Source organism: Phragmites australis, chromosome 16 (genome assembly GCF_958298935.1).
Source record: "Phragmites australis chromosome 16, lpPhrAust1.1, whole genome shotgun sequence".
Classification (NCBI taxonomy): Eukaryota; Viridiplantae; Streptophyta; class Magnoliopsida; order Poales; family Poaceae; genus Phragmites; species Phragmites australis.
The window spans coordinates 8,902,926-8,923,549 of record NC_084936.1 but is presented as its reverse complement, the minus strand read 5'-3'; the positions used below and the strand labels follow the sequence as shown (position 1 = coordinate 8,923,549).

General features: G+C 43.8%; 1 protein-coding gene across 1 annotated transcript; it reads right to left on the bottom strand.

Annotated features, from left to right (window-relative positions):
- Window positions 1-1,005: 1,005 nt before the first annotated feature.
- On the bottom strand, window positions 1,006-3,077 carry LOC133896422 (uncharacterized). The gene is made up of 2 exons (XM_062337022.1): window positions 2,791-3,077; window positions 1,006-1,568 (listed from the first exon to the last, which is right to left on the bottom strand). Exons 1-2 carry the CDS (start codon window positions 2,876-2,878, stop codon window positions 1,390-1,392), a joined length of 267 nt encoding a protein of 88 aa, XP_062193006.1. The 5' UTR covers window positions 2,879-3,077; the 3' UTR covers window positions 1,006-1,389.
- Window positions 3,078-20,624: the final 17,547 nt, after the last annotated feature.

The window sequence follows — 20,624 nt, the reverse complement described above, 5'->3', positions numbered from 1 at the left end:
GGTAGCCATCAAGATTAGGACAAGAACGGCGAAAGGCTAGGGCAGCAGAGCAGGCGCACATGGTGCATTGAAGGGACATCATGTGGGCCTCAAGCTACATTGCCATAGCATGGCTCGGGAGTGAAGCCAGGTTTCTATGTTACTGTTAGGCCCGGTTCCGAGGAAATCTTGCATGGGTTGAACGTGGATGCCAACTTGCACCACATTTCTTTGTGACCCCAATACCCCTCCCTCCCCTCACCTTCCCTCAGTCTCCCTCCCCATTCCCTCTTATGTAAGACATGGCTCAATGTCATGTGTTAGTTATGGTGTCACCGCCGCCAGTGGCCCTACCTCTCCTTGATCGAGGAATTCTATTTTTGCCACTAATTTTAAGTCTACACCACATACGAGTTTTTCCTAAACCCTTTGGCTTCTTATACCTTCCTTCAATTTCTTTGGTTAGTGATTGTTATAGTTGTTGCACATGGTGTTTTCTTTGCTGCAAGAAGAATTTCTGTTGGCATTGTACGAGATCATTCTTTTATCAATATGTTGTGTCAGGGTCTTTTTTGTTGCATAAGATATTTTGAAATGTTGCAGCAGCTATTTGGCTTTGTTGGACATTGTTCTCGGTTGGGTGTTTGTTGCAAAGGTTGGTTATTTTTGTTGCACAATCAAACGTTGTTGCGCGAAAGAGGAGGATAGCTCTGCTACACCATGCAGATGGATGATTTTGTGCTATGTTTTCTTATGTACCTTTGTATTGGGACAGGAATATCAAATTTTTCATGTGAAACCTGTCGTTTTCGCTCAGCAGTTGTTCTGTTAATGTAAAAAAACTTAACACCTCTGTTCTTCTTTAGTGGATAGCAGCGCTCTTATCACTGTTTTTAAAAAAAAAATATCATGTGACTTTTGTAGAGACTAAGTTTTTCTTTTTCGACATCAAAATCCCAGCTTGTTGCAACGTTGATGCTGCAAGAGTTCATCATGATTATTGCACCTGACCGTCCGATGCAAAGCTTCCCATCGAACTTTAGGGACGTAGCCGGTCCCTTTCTTATATCATTTTCTTAGAAAGAGTATATCCTGAAAAACACACCTGAAAATTGGAAGTAACCCCTCTTGCTCCCTCTTCCTCCCAACTGGCGAAAAAAACATTCAGCACTGTACATATCATCCTGTATCCACACACCTCAAAACATGATTTTTGTGAGCCCCTCTCTCTCTCTCTCTCTGTCTCTCTCTCTTATTGTTCTTGCTGCAATTCTTTCGCTCTTCTTGCCGGACAGAAGGGCAGGGGGACGTACGATGCCTGGTATAAAAGGCTTTGATAAACTAGTACCGCTACTAGACTGAGTAGTTCATTTATGTGAGGATGCTATGCGCCGCGACGATCGTCGACGACTAGCGGCCGGGCCACGCAGACGGCGGCCTCGGCACCGCCCTTTTGCGCGGCGACGGCAGCGTCTTCTGGGCCTGTGACGCCGCCTCCAGCTCCGAGGTGATCATGTCAAACATGACTTGGACGTCCTTGTACCCGCAGGTCTGCACGTCCGCGTGGAGCTTCAGTATGCCACCGCTGCCTGCACATTATGTTTCAGATGAAATCCTGTCAGATGCATTGTGGTGCGAGAATAATAATTCGTGATGCAGCTGCCGAATTGTGAACTGGCATCAGTGTATTACATGATGCATGCCCTTGCTTATTTCGAAGGATTGTGAAGAGGCATCAACATGCATTTTTTTTCTTATTTCTCTGACGATTGTGAAAGCTAAGGCATCAATAATCTATATGCATAGACTAATTTCCTAGGATGGTGAGTAGGTTTCAATACATTTGTTAGTTTTCTGAGCCCAAAAAAGAGAGAGAAGTTTTTCACTGTTTAGTAATAAAAAAAGTAAAAAATATATATCGCTATTTATTTCCTTGTCTGACTACAAGTCTGAACCGAACCATTCACTAGGCTCCAACGTATCAAGGCACGAGATATCAGCATTCAACACGGGCCCAGGATCACGTTGACATGGGATCCACATGACGGCAATCAGTGGCGCGAGCTCACCTACTCAGTGCTCGCGCGCGCGGTCATGTCATCATGCGCGATCCTCGTGAGGCCACGCAGCGCAGCGCAGCGGCCCTGTGTATTTCGTGGCGACAGTGACGGGTGCTGCTACGCAACAAGATCCGTCCTTTGTTCCGTTGCAATTGCGAGCAGTAGCAGCTCGTGGTCGCAGTCGCAACGTATCGAGTGCAGGGCGGATTCTTTTCGAGGAAACGTAACTGCAGTGTGTAAACAGAACGAGTTCTAGTAGCAGCAGCAGATGAATGGCCAAATCAATTGTAGTTTCTTCTTTTCCCTTGAGATGAATTAGCACACATATAGAGTAAAATTATTGTTGGAGCTGATCAAGACATCTAATTATCTAAAGGCTTTGATTTGGATTGATATTCGTGTCTTCCTGTTAACCCGTCTCTTGACGGAGGAAGAAGAGAGTCTACAATCCTCTGTAAAATCCTCACCCAAACAGAAACAGAACCAGCCCTGGTTCCATCGAAGAAATATTTTTTGAAAGAAACAAAGAAGAGGAAAACACGACCGAAATTGACCGATCTACTAAGATGGCCAAGGAAACGAAAAACAAAGATCAATCCAAAGTCTGACGCAGGTATGATCACTTCCAATCTAATTCCGAAAGATGATCAATTCCGACCTTTGCATGGAGGATCTCCCGTGAACAGAAAGAAATACATCCTAGCTTTGGGAAAGGGGAGGGAGGGGGACGAAGGAAAGGAAGGGCACTGACCGGTCTTGCGCGCGCGGAGTCGCGCGGACACGGCGGCCCACGCCCGGCGCGCGCGGGAGGCGACCTTCCTCCGCCACCACTCCACCATCGGCGGCGGCGCCGCCGCCGACAACCTCGCCGCCAGCCTCCTCGCTTCGCGCGCTCCGCCGCGGCGCGCACTGCACTGCTGGTCCGTCGAGGCGGCGGTGTCTGTGTTGATGCCGATGCTACGGCCTGCAGCGAGTCTCGTGGCCGCGGCGGCGGCGGCGTCTTGTGGTGCTGAGTGTGAGGCAGCGCGTGGCTCGGTTCGGGGGCAGGGGGTTTTATCCCGGGGGGTTGGGTTTCGGGACCGGATCGGTTGGGCCGGGCCGCTGGTTTGCGTGCTGCGACGCGCGCCGGGTTTCCGGGTTCACATTGTTGGCGCCTGCCCCGATGCGGTCGCTCATCCACAAAAGATCTTGTGCACGCTGGCTTCTTCCGAGAAGATTTTTTTTAAAACACCAGTATAACAGAAGAATGCACGTACAAACGTACAGCTCATATAATATTTATGGAAGAATATACTATATGCATCTGGTTGCCGATGAGTCTAACGTTTATTTTTTAAAAATATTATCTTAATGAGACATATAAGGAACAAATATAATATTTACTTCTTGATAAATAGAGATATAATCACCTTTACTAATCAGTCAAGTCTAAGACTTGCTCTTTAGAAGACAGTGTTTTTGCCATTGATTGAATTACTAGCGTGGTAGGATGAATATCAGCCGCCGATCTGAATGTGCTTTTTTACCATGAGGCCAACAAAATTTCCAGGGTCTTGAAGCTGAGCCCAACCATTTGCCTCCATCGTGGCCCCTCGGCTTGCTTCTTTACCATTCTTTGGATCACACGAGTAGGAATTGTGCTTGTCGTCGTGTACGCTACAACTGTTACCGTCAAGTCGATCGACATTGTCATATGCTATAGACGTCACGACTTTTAAGATCCATGGTGGCGGCACATCTTGCACGCGGTGAAAATTTGAGAATTGTTTTTTATAATAATATTACAACGTCCGTCCTAATACAACTCACCTCTTGTTTCCAAAATTTGGGCTGTTTCCCCCTCCACTGTAATTCTTGCTATCCAAAGCTCCAAATGCCATCTCATACCATTCTTTTGGTACTGATTAATTGCAAAAGATTGTGCATTCATTTTAGGATTTGTTACTGCTTAACTCCACATGCTATCGCATCAAAAAAAATCTGGAAATGATAATTAGTGCGACAATATCCCATCCACGTAATCTAGTAGTGCAAAACGAAGGATATCCATAGCATAAAGACTCAACAAAATCTCTCAAGCAGTAATTCTTGTGCATCATGATACGGTAACTCTTGAAATATCTGTTGGGATTCGAATGGGAAAAAAACGAAAAAAATCTAATGGAGCTGAGCCAGCCACGTGCCATCACAGGAGCTCGAGGTCACACCATCCAGATTCCAATGATGGGATTGTGGGGCCCAGGAAACAGTCCAAAATGTTGCAAACATGTGAGCGAGGGTGACGTGTCACTTTTTTTTTCTGTGTCAGAGGTAGGTCAGCTGAGTGGTGAGTACAAACAGGACGAGTTCTTACTGCACCACTAGTTGTCATTTAACCAGATGTGTTTGTTCACTAATACTTATCAATTTCTTTCACAAATTCTGAGGTAGGCCTTTCCAAATGAGCCTATTAACTCGAATAACTATTCATTTAAGTACCTCGTTTTGTGTGCTTGCGATTTATCAACCTCGTTGATATGATCTGTCAGGAGTAACAAGTATCTGTAAAAATGCATATAAGAGTCAATTTTTAAAGATCACACAGGATTCATTTGTTCTATGTTTTCTCGTAAGGTCTTTGACCTGATCAGCATTCTCAAATTAAGAAAGTACTAGTACTACTTCAGCTCAATTTTTTTTTGCTACATCTGCAATGCCAAGCATATGTCATTACAGCCGCTCATCACAGCCATGCCCTATGCTCAAAGCTCAAATACCGTGATGCCTTGTATCCCGTAGGAACTTCACAAGAGACAATTCAAACTCTGGACAAATAGGAAATTTTCCCGTAGTTGCAAATGGGGCCAAGATTGGTCTTCATCCTACCAAATGTGACGTGTTTCTAATATGTTTTGTCTTTTCATGTGACTAGGACTACTAGAAGTATATCTAATGAACTTCTTGTTTTCTGGTTCTAAATATTTACTGTTCAGGCTGTTTGTACTGTAAGTGTCACCAATGACGAGAAAAAAAATCAAAATTAAACAACATATATAAACGTATTTACTGAAATAGATAATATGTTATTGTATTTATAATTTTAACATTCGTATTCGTACATTATTTACCGAAAATAGAATTTCGGTAACCCATGCGTCAAAAAGTCACGGGCCCGATCATATTCGATACACCGTGTACCGAATATGGCATTGTAGTCCATATTCGGCACACCATGTGCAGAATATCAACCGTATTCAGCATACTATGTATTAAATACGGGCTACAGTATCATATTCGGCACATCGTGTGTCGAATATAGTATTTGCCTGCAGTACGATCACTAGTTTGGCACATAGTCATATTTGGCATACCGTGTGCCGAATATGACACTGTAGCCCGTATTCAGCACACCGTGTGCAGAATATGGTTGATATTCGTTACATAGTGTACCAAATACGGGCTACAGTGCTGTATTCGCTACACAGTGTATCGAATATGATTTTTTTTCGACGTACAGTGTACCGAAAATCTATTTTTGGCAAATGATACGTCGAATATGGATGCTAAATTTGTAAATACGATAACATATTATCTATTTTAGTAAATACACTTATATATGTTGTCTAATTTTGGATTTTAGCGGACAGAAACTTGGTTTCTATTATTAAAATTAGAAATTTTACTGTTGGTCGAGCTCGGGCTTGGTGCAAGATAGAGTAAAGGTCTGTTTGTTTCAGCTTCGGATTGTTGCTTTCAGCTTTTACAATCTGAGGCTGAAACAAAACAAACAACTTTTGATTATGGTTTTTAAAAATCTGCTAGTTGGATTGTGAGAATTTAAGAAGCTAGTTTTTCTCAGCTTTTGATAGATTATGAAAGTTTATTTTACTAAACTGTTCATCAAAATTTTAAAATCTACAATCTAAATTTTTTTTATAACTTAACTTTTTATAATTCAACTTTACACAGTCTAATTTTTATAAACTGTTTTTTAAAATTTTCAACTGAAACATACATATCCTAAATAAGATCAGACCTCCAAAGATGGATTGAGACTGGTTGATGGCGACGGCGCACGGCTCCCCACGAGGTGCTCGCGGTCGAGGCACGGGGTCCTTGTCGTTGACCGCCGACGGAGCCACCCCAGCCTTCCGTTTCGGCCACGTGTCGCCGGATGCGGTGTGGTAGGCCCTATGCTGCTTTGGCCTAGCCACCGCCCCTACGAATCCAAGACAGGGTCGCCTGGGACGGCAGTTATCTTCCTCATGTGTAGTTATCTTGCCTCGGAGACTGCTCCACCAATGGCGAGTCAGATTGCTTGTCAGAGCCCGAGTTCCGGTATTTCAGTTGGGGAGTCCGGCAAGTGTGGTTTGACCAATTGTCTGCTGCTACTTTAACTCCACGCCAAGCCTACGTTTGTGCCATCTTGGAATTAGCTAATTTGGACCGGAATACACCGATACACGCGGCAAGGAGAATAGAGGTAACTTGAATGGTCTTTCCATTGTACATTATATGGAACATTTGGAAGAAGCGAACCGGACGGAGTTTCGAATCGTAGGGACATTCGAAAGTCGGAAATGCTATGGCCCGGCTGTCCGATCCATCGGACTGACAGTTGACTAATCGGTCCATTTTGTGTTAACTTTTGTGTCATCGCATCTTCAATATTTTAAATATTTAAATTTAATATTTTAGATGTTATCAAAATTTATTGTCAGATTTATTTTTATATGTTGCATCCCAAAATCTTTCGTACAGATCTAAATTTGAAAAAATTATCCATTTGAGTTAATTCCTATATTTTTGTATCTCTAATATTTCAGATGTTCAAATTTAATATTTCAGATGTTATGAGAATTTGTTGCCATCGTTATTTTCGTATGTTGCATCATGAAATCTCTTACGTACAGATCTGGATTCAAAAATATTATCCATTTAAGTTAATTCATATATTTTCATCTCTAATGTTTCAAATGCTCAAATTTAATGTTTCAGATGTTATGAAAATTTATTGTTATAGTTATTTTTTATGTTGCACCTAATTCTACACCATATATAATTTTTCCTGAAATGTTACATGCAATATGACGGGATGTTGTAGTAAAAAAATTTCTCTTGAAATCTTTTTTATGTTATAAACGTTAACTTAAGATGTTACGGACGTTATTTTTTATATTACAACCGATCCATCGAACGTTCGAACGCTAGTTCCGCCCTTGGAAAATGTTGCAGACAGAGATGCCTGGGGGTTTCAACGGTTTGGTGAAACCCCAAGGTCAAAGACTCAAAATTGGTGAATCCTCTTGCCGGCTCTGGTTCGCGGGTTGTCCATGTCTTCTCGTATTCCAGCCGATGTCATCGATGAGAAGGGGAAGGCACCTCACCATGGCACCGATGATCACATCTTCGGTCGATCTGGGCACGCCAATCCCATCTACGAGCAGTCAATTGCGCTCAGGTGGATCGGATTAGACCGACGGCCGTGGATGGAACAACGTTGGCTCCAAGTTCTGGCCTTCAAATATGGAGATCGTGCAATGTGCTCTTGAAGTTGGATTTGCGATAACCGATCTGTGGCAGGCGCAGGAAGAACTCGTCCTTGCAGAAGGTAGTTGTCAGGTAAATCAATATTCATCCTCTTCTACAGGGAAAAATCGACGACGTTCTTTAGCTGCGAGGATTGTAGACGCTATGGTGATTAGAGAGAAGAGAGAATGAGTCAAGGAGGCAACCTTGGTGGTTCTGGTGCGGTGCCGCCATTTGTTGGTGCCTTGGTGGACGTCCGGCTGGGAACAATGGTGATCGCAGAGGCAGGGGTGCAGCGCCACCACTGCATGTCTGCATGGTGGAAAATATGCTGGTGCTAGTCGCGGTTATGGTGCGACGAGACATGGCTACAACACATACCTCGGTGGCCATGGAGGACGGGGTGGCGGTGGTGGAGGAGGATACGAAGTGAACAATGATGGGTCGTTCCATCCTGCGTCTGACGGAGGAGGATGGGATACTAGGCATTACCGTCTCGCACTCTCTGCGACCAGATATCCGGGTTGGAATGTGCGCCATGAGAATCATGCTCCTCCTACGGCAGCCCCATCTGCAAGCAGGTACATGTTGGGGCAGATGTAGTGGCGGCAGTACGGTCCATGGTGCCGGTCATCCAGTTGCCTGTGGTCGCGGATTCGTCTAGCACGACTGCGGCAACAACGGCTCTGGGAGGGCCGGCTTTGAAGGTTGCTGCAGTACAGAATTGCGTATTGTAGAATATGCGATAAATAGAGCATGAATATTATTTCATAAAAATAATTACAATAACAGAAATTCAAGCTATCTATACACATAATAAAGCAACTGCACAACTGAAAAAGGACAGTAGCAACATTATGCAACATATGTACCTTAAATAGCCGAATTGCTGAACAAAGCATATGAGCAATTATTCTAAAAGACTAACAGCAGAATGATAAAAGGAAATACATTGCTCTCAGATTTTTGCATAATAATTGGCCCCAAGACTCAAATGTCTTGCTCCCAAATTGTTCTAATGAATTCATCATTGATTGGGCTATTACTAAGATCTCAACTAGCAAATAGAGTTTGGACACTATATCAAAGTAAAGCACTGGACAGTGAGCTGCAAAGTAACAGAGGGCCTCTAACCGAATGAATTTTGCTATTACAGAACTAACAAAAGCATACATGTAATGAAGCCTACATAGGCATGCCATCACCATATTCATCCAGTAAAGACAAGAAATTGCCATCTCTGTGAAGCTACGGCCAACCATCAGAACACCATCAGCAGCTCACAAATCCAGAGCACCATCAGCAGCTCACAAGTCCAGAGCACCACAACCCTATTGCTATTGTTCTTAACTAATAGCCCAACCTCAGATCACAATAATCATCACAGAGCAGAATGCTATCCAGAGGGATAAGGGATGAGAATACTCACAGCGAAATTCGACCAAAATCGAAAAGAAGTGAGGCTAGACACGACTCGTAAACCGCTGTCCCAGAAAACCTAGCACCCGCCGTTGCCGGCGGCGTGAAGGAGATCGGAGATACAAAGCCTCTCCACACTGCCACTGCACGTGTGGTCGAGCTTCAGCTTTGCAACTCCAGTCACCAACGAGTTCCTCTTCCCAGCCCCAAGAAATCAGATCGAACACCCAAGATACAGGGCTCAATCTCCCCAGAGCAAGCCGGAAAGGAACCAGAGAAAAAAGGGTGAGAAGATCCACTCAAAAATCGTGTACACCAGAGGAGAGGAGGAAGCCCATAAAAGGGGAGGCTCACGCTGCACGTCGAGGCTGACGAATCCGCCACCGAACCGCATACGCGAGGGATCCGGACTTGGCCGTTTCGCCGCCGCCGCCTCTGAGTTTTCCCCAGGCAGCCTAATCCTTATCCACCCGTGGACACCAGCTGCTCCACCCTACAGCTGGCTGCTGCTTTTGCAGCACGACGGAAGGCCAGGGCCAAAACAAACGTGTCAAGGCCGGCCCAACCAACTACCTGGGAGACAGCCCAATGTTAAAATTTCTGAAATTTACAACATTCTCCACCAAATTTTAATGTTGAAGATATCCGGTTTTATATACAGGATTTGAGTAAAGTGTACCTTTTTGGGTTTGAATATAATACCTAGTCATATAGACTTTGGCTCGAACAGACAGAGGAGGATTACACCTTGATCCTCTATCTTGGTGTAAGAGCTTCCATCCATATAACACTCTGTACTAGGTTGCCATGCTTTTAGCTCCCAGGTTGGACTTTATGGTCATATCCAGGTATCTAATTCATGAGTGCCACACAGAGAAGTACCCATCTTCTCTATAATTGCGACCACACAATCACACTCATATAGGTGAATTCTCCTAGATGTCCTGTAGGACGACATCTATTGCCATACGGCACTGAATTCATTAAGAGCATAAAGCTCAACCTCTCCCACAGAAGAGCGAGGCAGCAAATGGGATCAATTTGCTCTTGTATCCACACAGCTTGTTTTCCTAGAGCCTAGTTCACGGGATCTCCGGTCTCCTAGGATAGGTTATTGCCTACATGAATATTTTCAGTGGGTAGTTATCCTATTCCTCTCGATGCTGCCTGAATGACAGTTCTAGCCATTCCTTTGGTGAAAGGGTCCGCAAGGTTCCTTTCAGACTGAATATAATCCACAACGATTATACTCGTCTCTAGTGCATGCCTGAGCGACTTGAGTCGCCGTTTTATATGCTTCAAAGACTTCATATTGTCCTTCCTACTCTTCACCTTAACCAGAATGGTTTGGTTATCGCAGTAGGTGAGAACAGCCGGAATTTGTTTATCCAATATCGGCAGGTCAGAAAGGAGTTCTCTAATCCATTCTGCTTCTACGGCTGCTGAGTCTAGCACCACTAGCTCAGCCTCCATCGTGGAGCGAGTAAGGATGGTCTGCTTAGATAATCTCCAAGACAGTGCTCCGCCTGCTAGAGTGAAAACATATCCACTCGTAGCCTTCATATCATCCGAGTCACTGATCCAGTTTGAATCACTGAATCCCTCTATTACTGCAGGATGGCCAGAATAGTGAATTGCAAGGTTCTTTGTCCCCTTTAGATACTTGAGTGTCCTCTCCAGTGCTATCCAATGATCATCTCCTGGGTTGGACGTATAACGACTCAACCTGCATACTGCATATGAGATGTCAGGCCTAGTTGCACTGGCTAAGTACATGAGGGAACCTATCACCTGTGAATACTTTAACTGGTCTTTTCCATGGCCTACATTTTTCTTTAGCTTAGCATTTGGATCATAGGGCGTGGCTACAGGCTTACAATCTATCATACCAAAGCGTGTAAGCACCTTGTCCACATAATGGGATTGACTGAGTGTTATCCCATTCTCATCCTTTAGGAGCTTGATGTTTAGAATTACATTAGCTTCTCCCAAATCCTTCATATTGAAGTTCTAAGATAGAAAAGACTTGATTTGGTTAATCATTTCCAGGTCTGTCCCAAACAACAATATGTCATCTACGTATAAACATAGAATAACACCTCGACCCCCACCATAGCGATAGTACACGCACTTATTGGCTTCATTAACATAGAAACCGACCGAAGTCAGTGTAGTATCAAACTTTTCATGCCATTGCTTAGGGGCTTGTTTGAGACCATACAGAGATTTGATTAGCCTGCATACTTTACGCTCCTGTCCTGTTACCACAAATTCATCTAGCTGATGCATATAAATCTCCTCATCCAGCTCTCCATTGAGGAAAGCGGTCTTGACATCCATCTGATGCACAAGGAGATTATGCGTGGCTGCCAGTTCTAAGAGCACACAGATAGTGGGTAACCTGGCAACAGGAGAATACGTATCAAAATAGTCCTCTCCTTCCTTGTGCGTAAAACCCTTAGCCACTAGTCTGGCCTTGTACTTTTCTATAGTACCATCGGGTCTGTGCTTTCTCTTGAAGATCCATTTGTAGCCGACCCGCTTGCATCCAACTAGGAGGTCTGCTAACTCCCAGGTCCCGTTAGTGATAATCAAATCCATCTCACTACGGACTGCTTCCTTCTAGTACTCCGCTTCTGGAGAAGCGTATGCCTCTGAAAGGTTTTGAGGTTCATCATCCACGACATAGGTGACAAAATTATCTCCCAATGATTTTTCAGTTCTTTGCCTCTTGCTCCTCCTAAGTTCCAGATCAGGTATCGTGTCATCAATACCTTGAGGAACATGGTCATCAAATAAAAGATCATGGGAAACAGTTTCCTTCGCTCGCATAGGAAAGATGTGCTCAAAGAATGTCGCATCCCGAGACTCCATTATTGAGTTAATGGCAATGTCAGAAACCTCAGAATGGACCACTAGGAATCTATAGACTATGCTCTGGTGTGCATACCCTAGGAAGACACAGTCGACAGTCTTTGGTCCTAATTTCATTTTCTTCGGCAGGGGAACATGTACTTTAGCTAAACAGCCCCATGTGCGAAGAAAGGACAAATTCGGTTTCCTCCCCTTCCATCCTTCATAAGGGGTTACCTCGCGATTCCGAGGAGCGACCATGTTCAGGACATAGTTAACTGTGAGAACAGCCTCACCCCACCATGAGTTAGCCATACCAGAACTTTGTAACAAGGTGTTAACCAAGTCACAAATTGTTCGGTTCTTTCTTTCGGCTACTCCGTTGGCCTGTGGTGAGTATGGTGGCGTAAATTCATGGATTATGCCACTTTCTTCACAGAATTTGGAGAAATCCCTGGGAATATATTCCCCACCTCTATCAGACCTTAGTCTCTTTATTGTATTCCCCAGCTGGTTTTCCACCTCGGCCTTATAGATCTTAAAGTATTCTAATGCTTCATCTTTTGTTCTCAGCAAATAGATATAGCAGAACCTAGTGGCATCATCTATGAGAGTAAAGAAGTATCTCTTGCCACCCTTGGTTAATATTCCATTCATCTCACAAAGATCAGAATGGACCAACTCAAGTGGCGAGGTGCTTCTCCCCTCGACTATATGAAACGGTTTACGGGGCTACTTTGCTTGCACACACACCTCGCACTTATGGCTCTTATCATACTTATATGAAGGAATAAGATCCATCTTGCTCAAACGCACAATTGCTTCCTTATTAACATGACATAAGCGAGAATGCCAAATATCAATGTTATTATTAGAATATGAAGAATAGAAAATGTTTCCAGAGCTATCAAGAATAGAAATACGGAACATACCTCCGCAATTATAGCCTTTCCCTACAAACGACCCACACCTGGTCATCACTACTTTATTCGACTCGAAGACTAATTTTATTCCTTGCCGGCACAACATTGATCCACTGAGTAGATTGCGGGTCATGGCAGGCACAAATAGTATGTCCTTCAGGACAAGAGTTTTGCCGGAAGTCAGCTTCAGGCTCACTTATCCTACTCCACGTACTGCTGCCGAGACCCCGTTCCCCATCAGTACAGATCCACCGTCTGCACCCTGGAGAGAAGTAAAACATGTCTGATCAGCACAAATATGCCTTGTAGCACCTGTATCAACCCACCAACTTACTAGTGAATTTGCCATAAAGGTCTCAGATACATACCCACTAGTGGAGTCGCCTTTGCCGGTAACATCGGCTATTGCAACTGCCACATGCACTTGGGCTTTGGCAACCTTCTGCTGGTCAGGTGTCGGCCCCTTGCCCTTACGGTCGCGGTATCTGTTGGCTTTGTGATCCAACCCACCACAGACGTAGTAGACAATCTCAGGCTTCTTCTTCTTCTTCATAGCATTAGCCTTCGGTCCAGAATAACTAGGCTTGGCCTTCTCTTTCTTCACATTCTTCCCAGGATGGTTCTTGTGCTCGACAAGGTTAGCTTGAGCAGGCGCCTTCACCCCACCATAGCCTGCCTTTGACTTCTCCTCGATATTTATAGCGGCAATGAGCTCATTAAGAGTCAATCGTTGCTTTAAGTGTCGACGTGCAGTGACAAAGTCACGTCACGAAGTAGGCAGCTTGGCCAGAATGGCATTAACCTGAAAGTTCTCAGGGAGGACACAGCCATACTGGCCTAGGTTCCGCACGATCAGCTGTAACTCATGGATTTATTCCATGACTGATCTGCCATCTCCCATGCGAAAGTTCAAGTAGCTTGCCACCATAAAGGACTCGTTGCCGTTGTCGCTTTCAGCATACTTGTCATTCAGCTCCGTCCACACCTTCCACGCTTCCCCGAACCCCACGTAGACGTCGAAGAGCCTGTTCGACAGGACGACCAAGAGACGTGCTAAGGCTGAGGCATTTGCCTTCTCCCAACGGGCCTTTAACGCATCAAGACACGTTCTTTCGACCTCGTCTAGCATGGCTTCCCCCTGAGTGACGGGCGGCTCATCGGTGAGGACCCAGAATAATCCAAGCTCCATCAACCATAGCATCGTTCGGACCTGCCAGCGCTTAAAGCCGGTTCCATCGAAGATCTCAGGCTTAATCGCGTCCGAGGACAACGGTGGTAGGGTGGAGGAGCCAGAACTAGCCATATTCGAAGCAATACTAGGTTTTCTGGATTGTTGTAGAATATACGATAAATAGAGCATGAATATTATTCCATAAAAAAATTACAATAGCAGAAATTCGAGCTATCTATACACATAATAAAGCAACTGCACAACTGAAAAAGGACAATAGCAACATTATGCAACATGTGTACCTTAAATAGCCGAATTGCTGAACAAAGCATATGAGCAATTATTCCAAAAGACTGACAGCAGAATGATAAAAGGAAATACATTGCTCTCAGATTTTTGCATAATAATTGGCCCCAAGACTCAAATGTCTTGCTCCCAAATTGTTCTAATGAATTCATCATTGATTGGGCTATTACTAAGATCTCAACTAGCAAATAGAGTTTGGACACTATATCAAAATAAAGCACTGGATAGTGAGCTGCAAAGTAATAGAGGGCCTCTAACCGAATGAATTTTGCTATTACAGAACTAACAAAAGTATACAGGTAATGAAGCCTACAGAGCCATGCCATCACCATATTCATCCGGTAAAGACAAGAAATTACCATCTCTGTGAAGCTACGGCCAACCATCAGAACACCATCAGTAGCTCACAAATCCAGAGCACCATCAGCAGCTCACAAGTCCAAAGCACCACAACCCTATTGCTATTGTTCTTAACTAATAGCCCAACCTCAGATCACAATAATCATCACAGAGCAGAATGCTGTCCAGAGGGATGAGGGAGGAGAATACTCACAGCGAAATTCGACCAAAATCGAAAAGAAATGAGGCTAGGCACGACTCGTAAGCCGCTGTCCCAGAAAACCTAGCACCCACCGTTGCCGGCGGCGTGAAGGAGATCGGAGATACAAAGCCTCTCCACACTGCCACTGCACGTGTGGTCGAGCTTCAGCTGTGCAGCTCCGGGCACCAACGAGTTCCTCTTCCCGACCTCAAGAAATCAGATCGAGCACCTAAGATACAGGGCTCAATCTCCTCAGAGCAAGCCGGAAAGGAACCAGGGAAAGAGTGAGAAAATCCACTCAAAAACCGTGTACACCAGAGGAGAGGAGGAAGCCCATGAAAGGGGAGGCTCACGCTGCACGTCGAGGCCGACGAATCCGCCACCGAACCGCATATGCGAGGGATCCGGACTTGGCCGTTTCTTTGATTGCTGTTTTGCACATTTTGCATGATTTATTATCCAAGTGATTTCAAATCTTTACCCGTCCTGTAGTGTAACTCACATGATGGAAAACTGGCCATGTGGCCTAAGTAAAAAACTGAAAGTTTATATATTGGTTGCAGTAGCGGCTCTGTGTTTGTCGCTATGGATGCAGAAACAAAATTGTTTTTGACAAAAAGAAATTATTATCTTCTATGTAGGTTATCTATACATATATGTGCTGGCTCCATACTTGGTTTATTCTCTAGCAGTCAGAATGTCTAGAGATGGCTATAGTGATATGTATGTGTTTGGAGCGAGCGGTCCGGACACTGTTTACCTGACATGGATGGGGTTTTAGACTGCTAATTTTAAGCTCATTACCTTAATTTTTCATCAATTTTAGTTTCAGACTGCGTTTGGACTTTTGTTTTCAATCTTTCTTATTTTTACTACTTTGTTGTGTGCGTCTTAGTTACGCAGAGACTGTGAGTGGACTCTCGTACGGTTATATCATCTTGATGTAATAATGAGAGTTAATAAATACTTCCTTTTATCGAAAAAGTACACATCGCATCTACAACTCTTAATATGTTGTGCATTTTCTTTGCTAAGGAAACTCAACTATATTTCAAATAATTTTTATGCTAACTACTAAGGATAAATCTATAATACGCTACTGAATAACTGTCTAATCTACGGTATGTCATCTATTGTGAGGATGATATGTGGACTGAACTCATATATCATTAACATAACGATGACATATAATAAACATAGCAAGTTATTCAGTGACAAATAGTAAAATCCCCCTATTACTAACATGAAAACAATTCAAAGACACCACCAGGCCTCTTTGAAACGTATGACTTTTGCATGATTTGAATCCGACGATATTTTTTCTTATGTGTCCTTTCGGGACACAGTATTGAGGATCTTATAATCCTATGAGATTCTTATGGAAGACCTCAATCCATAGAAATTTTGGGAGAAATAAAACATGAGGTCCAACCTTCTTGAAACTTTACTTTGTGTATTTATCTCACCTCATATTCCTGTGTTTTTGTCTCTATCTGAACAGTCATTCTTGCTATTTTTTTTCCAATCCTTTATTATGCACTTACATTTCTACCAAAGCCCTATGTTTTACTGTTCATATATTTTGTCATTCTTGCATTCCAAATTAAAGAGACCCTTAGGCGTTTGCCGTTCGTGCATTTCAAAGACGCAGTTAGACCATGTTTGAAATACATAAATATTTCCTTGTTCGTGTGGAACTTAATTTTTTTTCATGTGAAATTCCTAGAAAAATCATTGTTTGCAAACATGATCTTGACCGTTGAACATCTTCATAAGAAGAGAGGCCGGAAACACTACTATAAAAACTAGTTTTAGAGATGGGTTATAACACATTTGCACAGATGTTTAGCCAACTCGTCTATGATCGAAGGCATGTGAAAATAGACGATTTTCATAGGCACAAAAGAGACCGTGTGCGGAAACCTATTATCACAGGCGGTTCCCTTAAACCGCCTGTAATAATCGATTATCACATGCTACCTCTTTTGCAACCGCCTGTAGATAGGTAGATTTTTATAGGCGGGTAACATAAGGATCCGCCTGTGGTATGTATTTCATTAAAAAAATAATAAAGAGGATATATTTCATTCTCTTCATATTTCAACACATTTTTAAGACAGATTCTAACATCACAGATTTCAACAACATTTGAATTAACACAAGTCTAATATTTAACACAAATACAAAATTATTCACAAGTATAATATTTTTACATCACAAGTCAATTTACATCACAAGCCAAATATTCAACACAAGTATTCTTTCATCTCCCATTCACAAAGCCTCGGATGGCTAGCTAATTCACCTCCGAGATCGAAGAATCTGCCACTCTTGTGGATGACTTGTGCATGATGAACCGGCACATGTTACGTTGGACGTTTTGGATATCTTTGTTTTTGAGAGAGGTATGGGTAGGTTCGATCATCCGTACCTGAAATCAAAACACAACTTAAAGAGCTAAAACACTACTGACAACGAAAACAGAACCAAATAAGAATGTGCAAGCGCAATGATAACTTACATCATCAGGATTCGTTGTGTACCTCCCGTTTACCCAAAAAAACTGGCAAACATAATATCCACAAAGAATAGTGTCGAAACCTTGCTTGTGGCACTTCAAATAAAAATGCAACATATTCGTTAGTTCAATAAAACTCCTCGTCATAAACAGTGAGATACAAGCATTAGAGGTGTATTATTACCGAAAAATATGTACGAACCGCCATCGCATCAGGCTTGACCGTATCATGTATCCCACCTTTCGTTACGTATCACTTGTACACTCTATTCAAATGCCAATAAGTAATTATCAATTCATAAATTATTTATAATAATTTTATGTATGGGGATTTTATTTATCTCTGTATAACATTGATGAGATCTTGGTATAATTTTTTGGGGAGATCGGCTGAGTCAAGGACCACGAGTCTACTTGACTTCAACATCAGTATTATATAAATAAAGTGGTCGCTATATGAATCTTTATGTTAGTTTATTGATCGACCAATTAAGTTGAATAATTATGTTAGGTTTTTGGCGTATCACATTTACTTAAAGTTGTAGGGAGCCATGATGTAGTCCTTGTATTGCATTTGTAATATAGCCCTTCCTATGTAGGTTGACATTTGAAGCCTGCTTGATTTGATCATTTCTCTGATAATTCTTGCTTTCTCCTTGTTACTCTTTCTCTTAATTTTAGGGTCATTAATCCTCAACTTCACGACCAAGTTAGGTTGAGAAATTCGTTGCGGATTAATAAATTCGATCGGTAACTTCAATTTTTCCGCATCATTAAATTGCATTATACAGAACAAGTCAGTAGTCATTAGCTTCTATAGCATATATTGGTAGATATATGAACGTAGGGGTAAATTATAGGCATTTATAGGCACCACACGCTTATAAGATTGATGTCGAGTTTGTCGCGGTGGAATAAAGCGTGCATGTCCTTAAAATCCACCATGAGATAGGAGTCTCCGCTCAGATAAACGTTAGTGGAGATAGAAGTAGTGATTTGAAGAAGCCCGCGCGGCATGCTCTCATGTACCATTCATGGAATCTCCTCATCTCGCATGGACCTTCTTGGAGTTGAAACAATGGCAGAAATGGCTTGCCATTCTCATATTTCTCAGGAACATCTGGTGTAGTCAAGAAATCCAACTGACGGGTAGTTAATGTTTTGCCGGTCTCTTTTGCCAGATCGCCCTTCGTTGGAGATTCTGGAGCGGATAATGCCTTTGCTTTTGAGGACAGAAGCTACCTCTTCACCGGAGATGTTAGTCTTTTTGAATGGGGTAACCATGATAGGGACTCTCCGATGCTCAGGTGAAGGTGCCGGAGGCGGAGAGACTGGGCGCGGGGGAGAAGGTGCCTGAGGCGGAGAGGCTTGGCGTTGGGGCGGAGGTGCCTGAGGCAGAGATGCTGGGCGCGGGGGTGAAGGTGCCGGAGGCGGAAAGACTGGGCGCCGCGGTGAAGGTGCAAAAGGCGGAGAGGCTTGGCATTGGGGCGAAGGTGCCTGAGGTAGAGATGCTGGGCGCAGGGGCAGTCGTGGTGCTGGCGATTGTGACTGTTGATGGCTGAAGATGATATTCCGTCTGGGCCACAAAATGAAGTTGCCAACAGCCTCTTCGAGAATCTTGATACCCTCAGGTGTGCTGATATCTAGCTTGTACTTCATGAAAAGTGGTTGTACTAAGTCCACTTGTACCTTGGCGTAACCGGCCGGAATGTCTTGATTGTGAAACGCACGGCCTGGAATGGCCTGACCCGTAGCAGCCTCGATAGTGAAGTCTCCCTTGCTGACCAGATATGTAGCATGCAAGGGGTTGCCTCTGTGATATCATCCACAGGATATCTCAGGTTATCGGCTTGCATGGACCCGACGCTGCTCCGAAAGCCTGGCCTGGTTTGTTGCTCTATCATCAATAATGCCGCCCTTTCCTTCTCCTTTTCATTCCACATTTTTATGAACTGGACCTTAACTTGTTCTTGTATCTCTTCCTCTAGGGTCTTCTTATATATTTTACGGGTCTTGTACTGACCCACGACATCTGGGAACCCATGCTTTCAGCCCACTTTTGATCCGACCCGGATGTTCCTTGTTCCCTAGGGCCTTGGTAAGCAGGTCATTCTCTCTGTCGAGCTCTAGAGACCCTTCGTTAGCAATCTTTTGAATGGTCTGGGTGACTTCCATGGTCTCAGGGCTTTTGAAGGCTAAATCCCCAGACTTGGTTTGTTCTGACCGAGCGTAGACCAAGTTCTTGCTTCGCTCGTCATAATTTTTCAAAGGGTTGGGTTTCCTAGCACGGGTAGCCTCTTCTTCTTGCCTCCTCTATTCAAAAAATTTGGGGGCGTACTCGGACGAGCTCAGGTGATGGTGGTACTTGTTCTTCTTCATAAGGTACTTAAAAGATTCACCCAGTTTGATAGACTCAAGTATGGTCTTCTGCCTAACAAACTCCGCTCATTGGTCTGGCGTAATCTTTCCGTATTTATTAAAGGGTACCAAGTTCTTCTTCACGAAGTCCTTATTCAGCTCACTCTTTCAACCCTAGAAGCTCTTTCCTATAGTTTTCAATGTATTCTGTTTGGCGACTTCCTCTATTCCCGAGGGGAATCGGATGGTTCTCTGTAATGTTGTCCATAGGAACTCTTTCGTCTCTTCCGGTAGCAACCGCTAATCAGTTATCGTGATTGGGACGCACTCCTTGACAAGAAATCGCAACTGTTGCAAAATTTGGCGCAGACCTCATGAGGTGCAACGGGCTCCCTTTCAACACCGACTTGCGTTATTGTATAAGTGACGGACAACAACTTGTTTCTGCTTCGCTCGCCCTGTCTTCATTTCAGTGTACCCCAGAGGGACCCAAAGTTTCGGGCACAAAGGGAGTGGAAGGTTGTGGCGCAGATGATCGACGCGAAGATCTTTGAACCCTCACCCTCTAGAGAGAAAAAAGGAAAGTTGACATAAATAAAAAATATTTCTCAATTTAAGAAGTATAAAATGTTTTGACTCAACTAAATACCTCTTCGACGGGATCGTACTCATTGTCACTTTCCCGACGTTGGCTCTCTTGATCTCACGGAACATGGCTCAGGCTATGATACGAGCTCGAGATTTCACTGCTGTCGAAGGAGGACGGCTAGTGCGGGCTTGGGTTCCTATCCGACCTCCTGCTTGCATCCGCCCCATCTTATGCCGAGGCGCCCTCTATTGCGAGCGTCCTCTGTGCCGGGGAGGCCTCTATTGCGAGCATCCTTTGTGCTTATGGTTTCTTCGGGGGGGGGGGGGGGGGCTTGGGCTCTATCTGACATCCTGCTTGCTTCTGATTTCTTAAGGGTTATTGTCCTTTTCTGCCCCATGT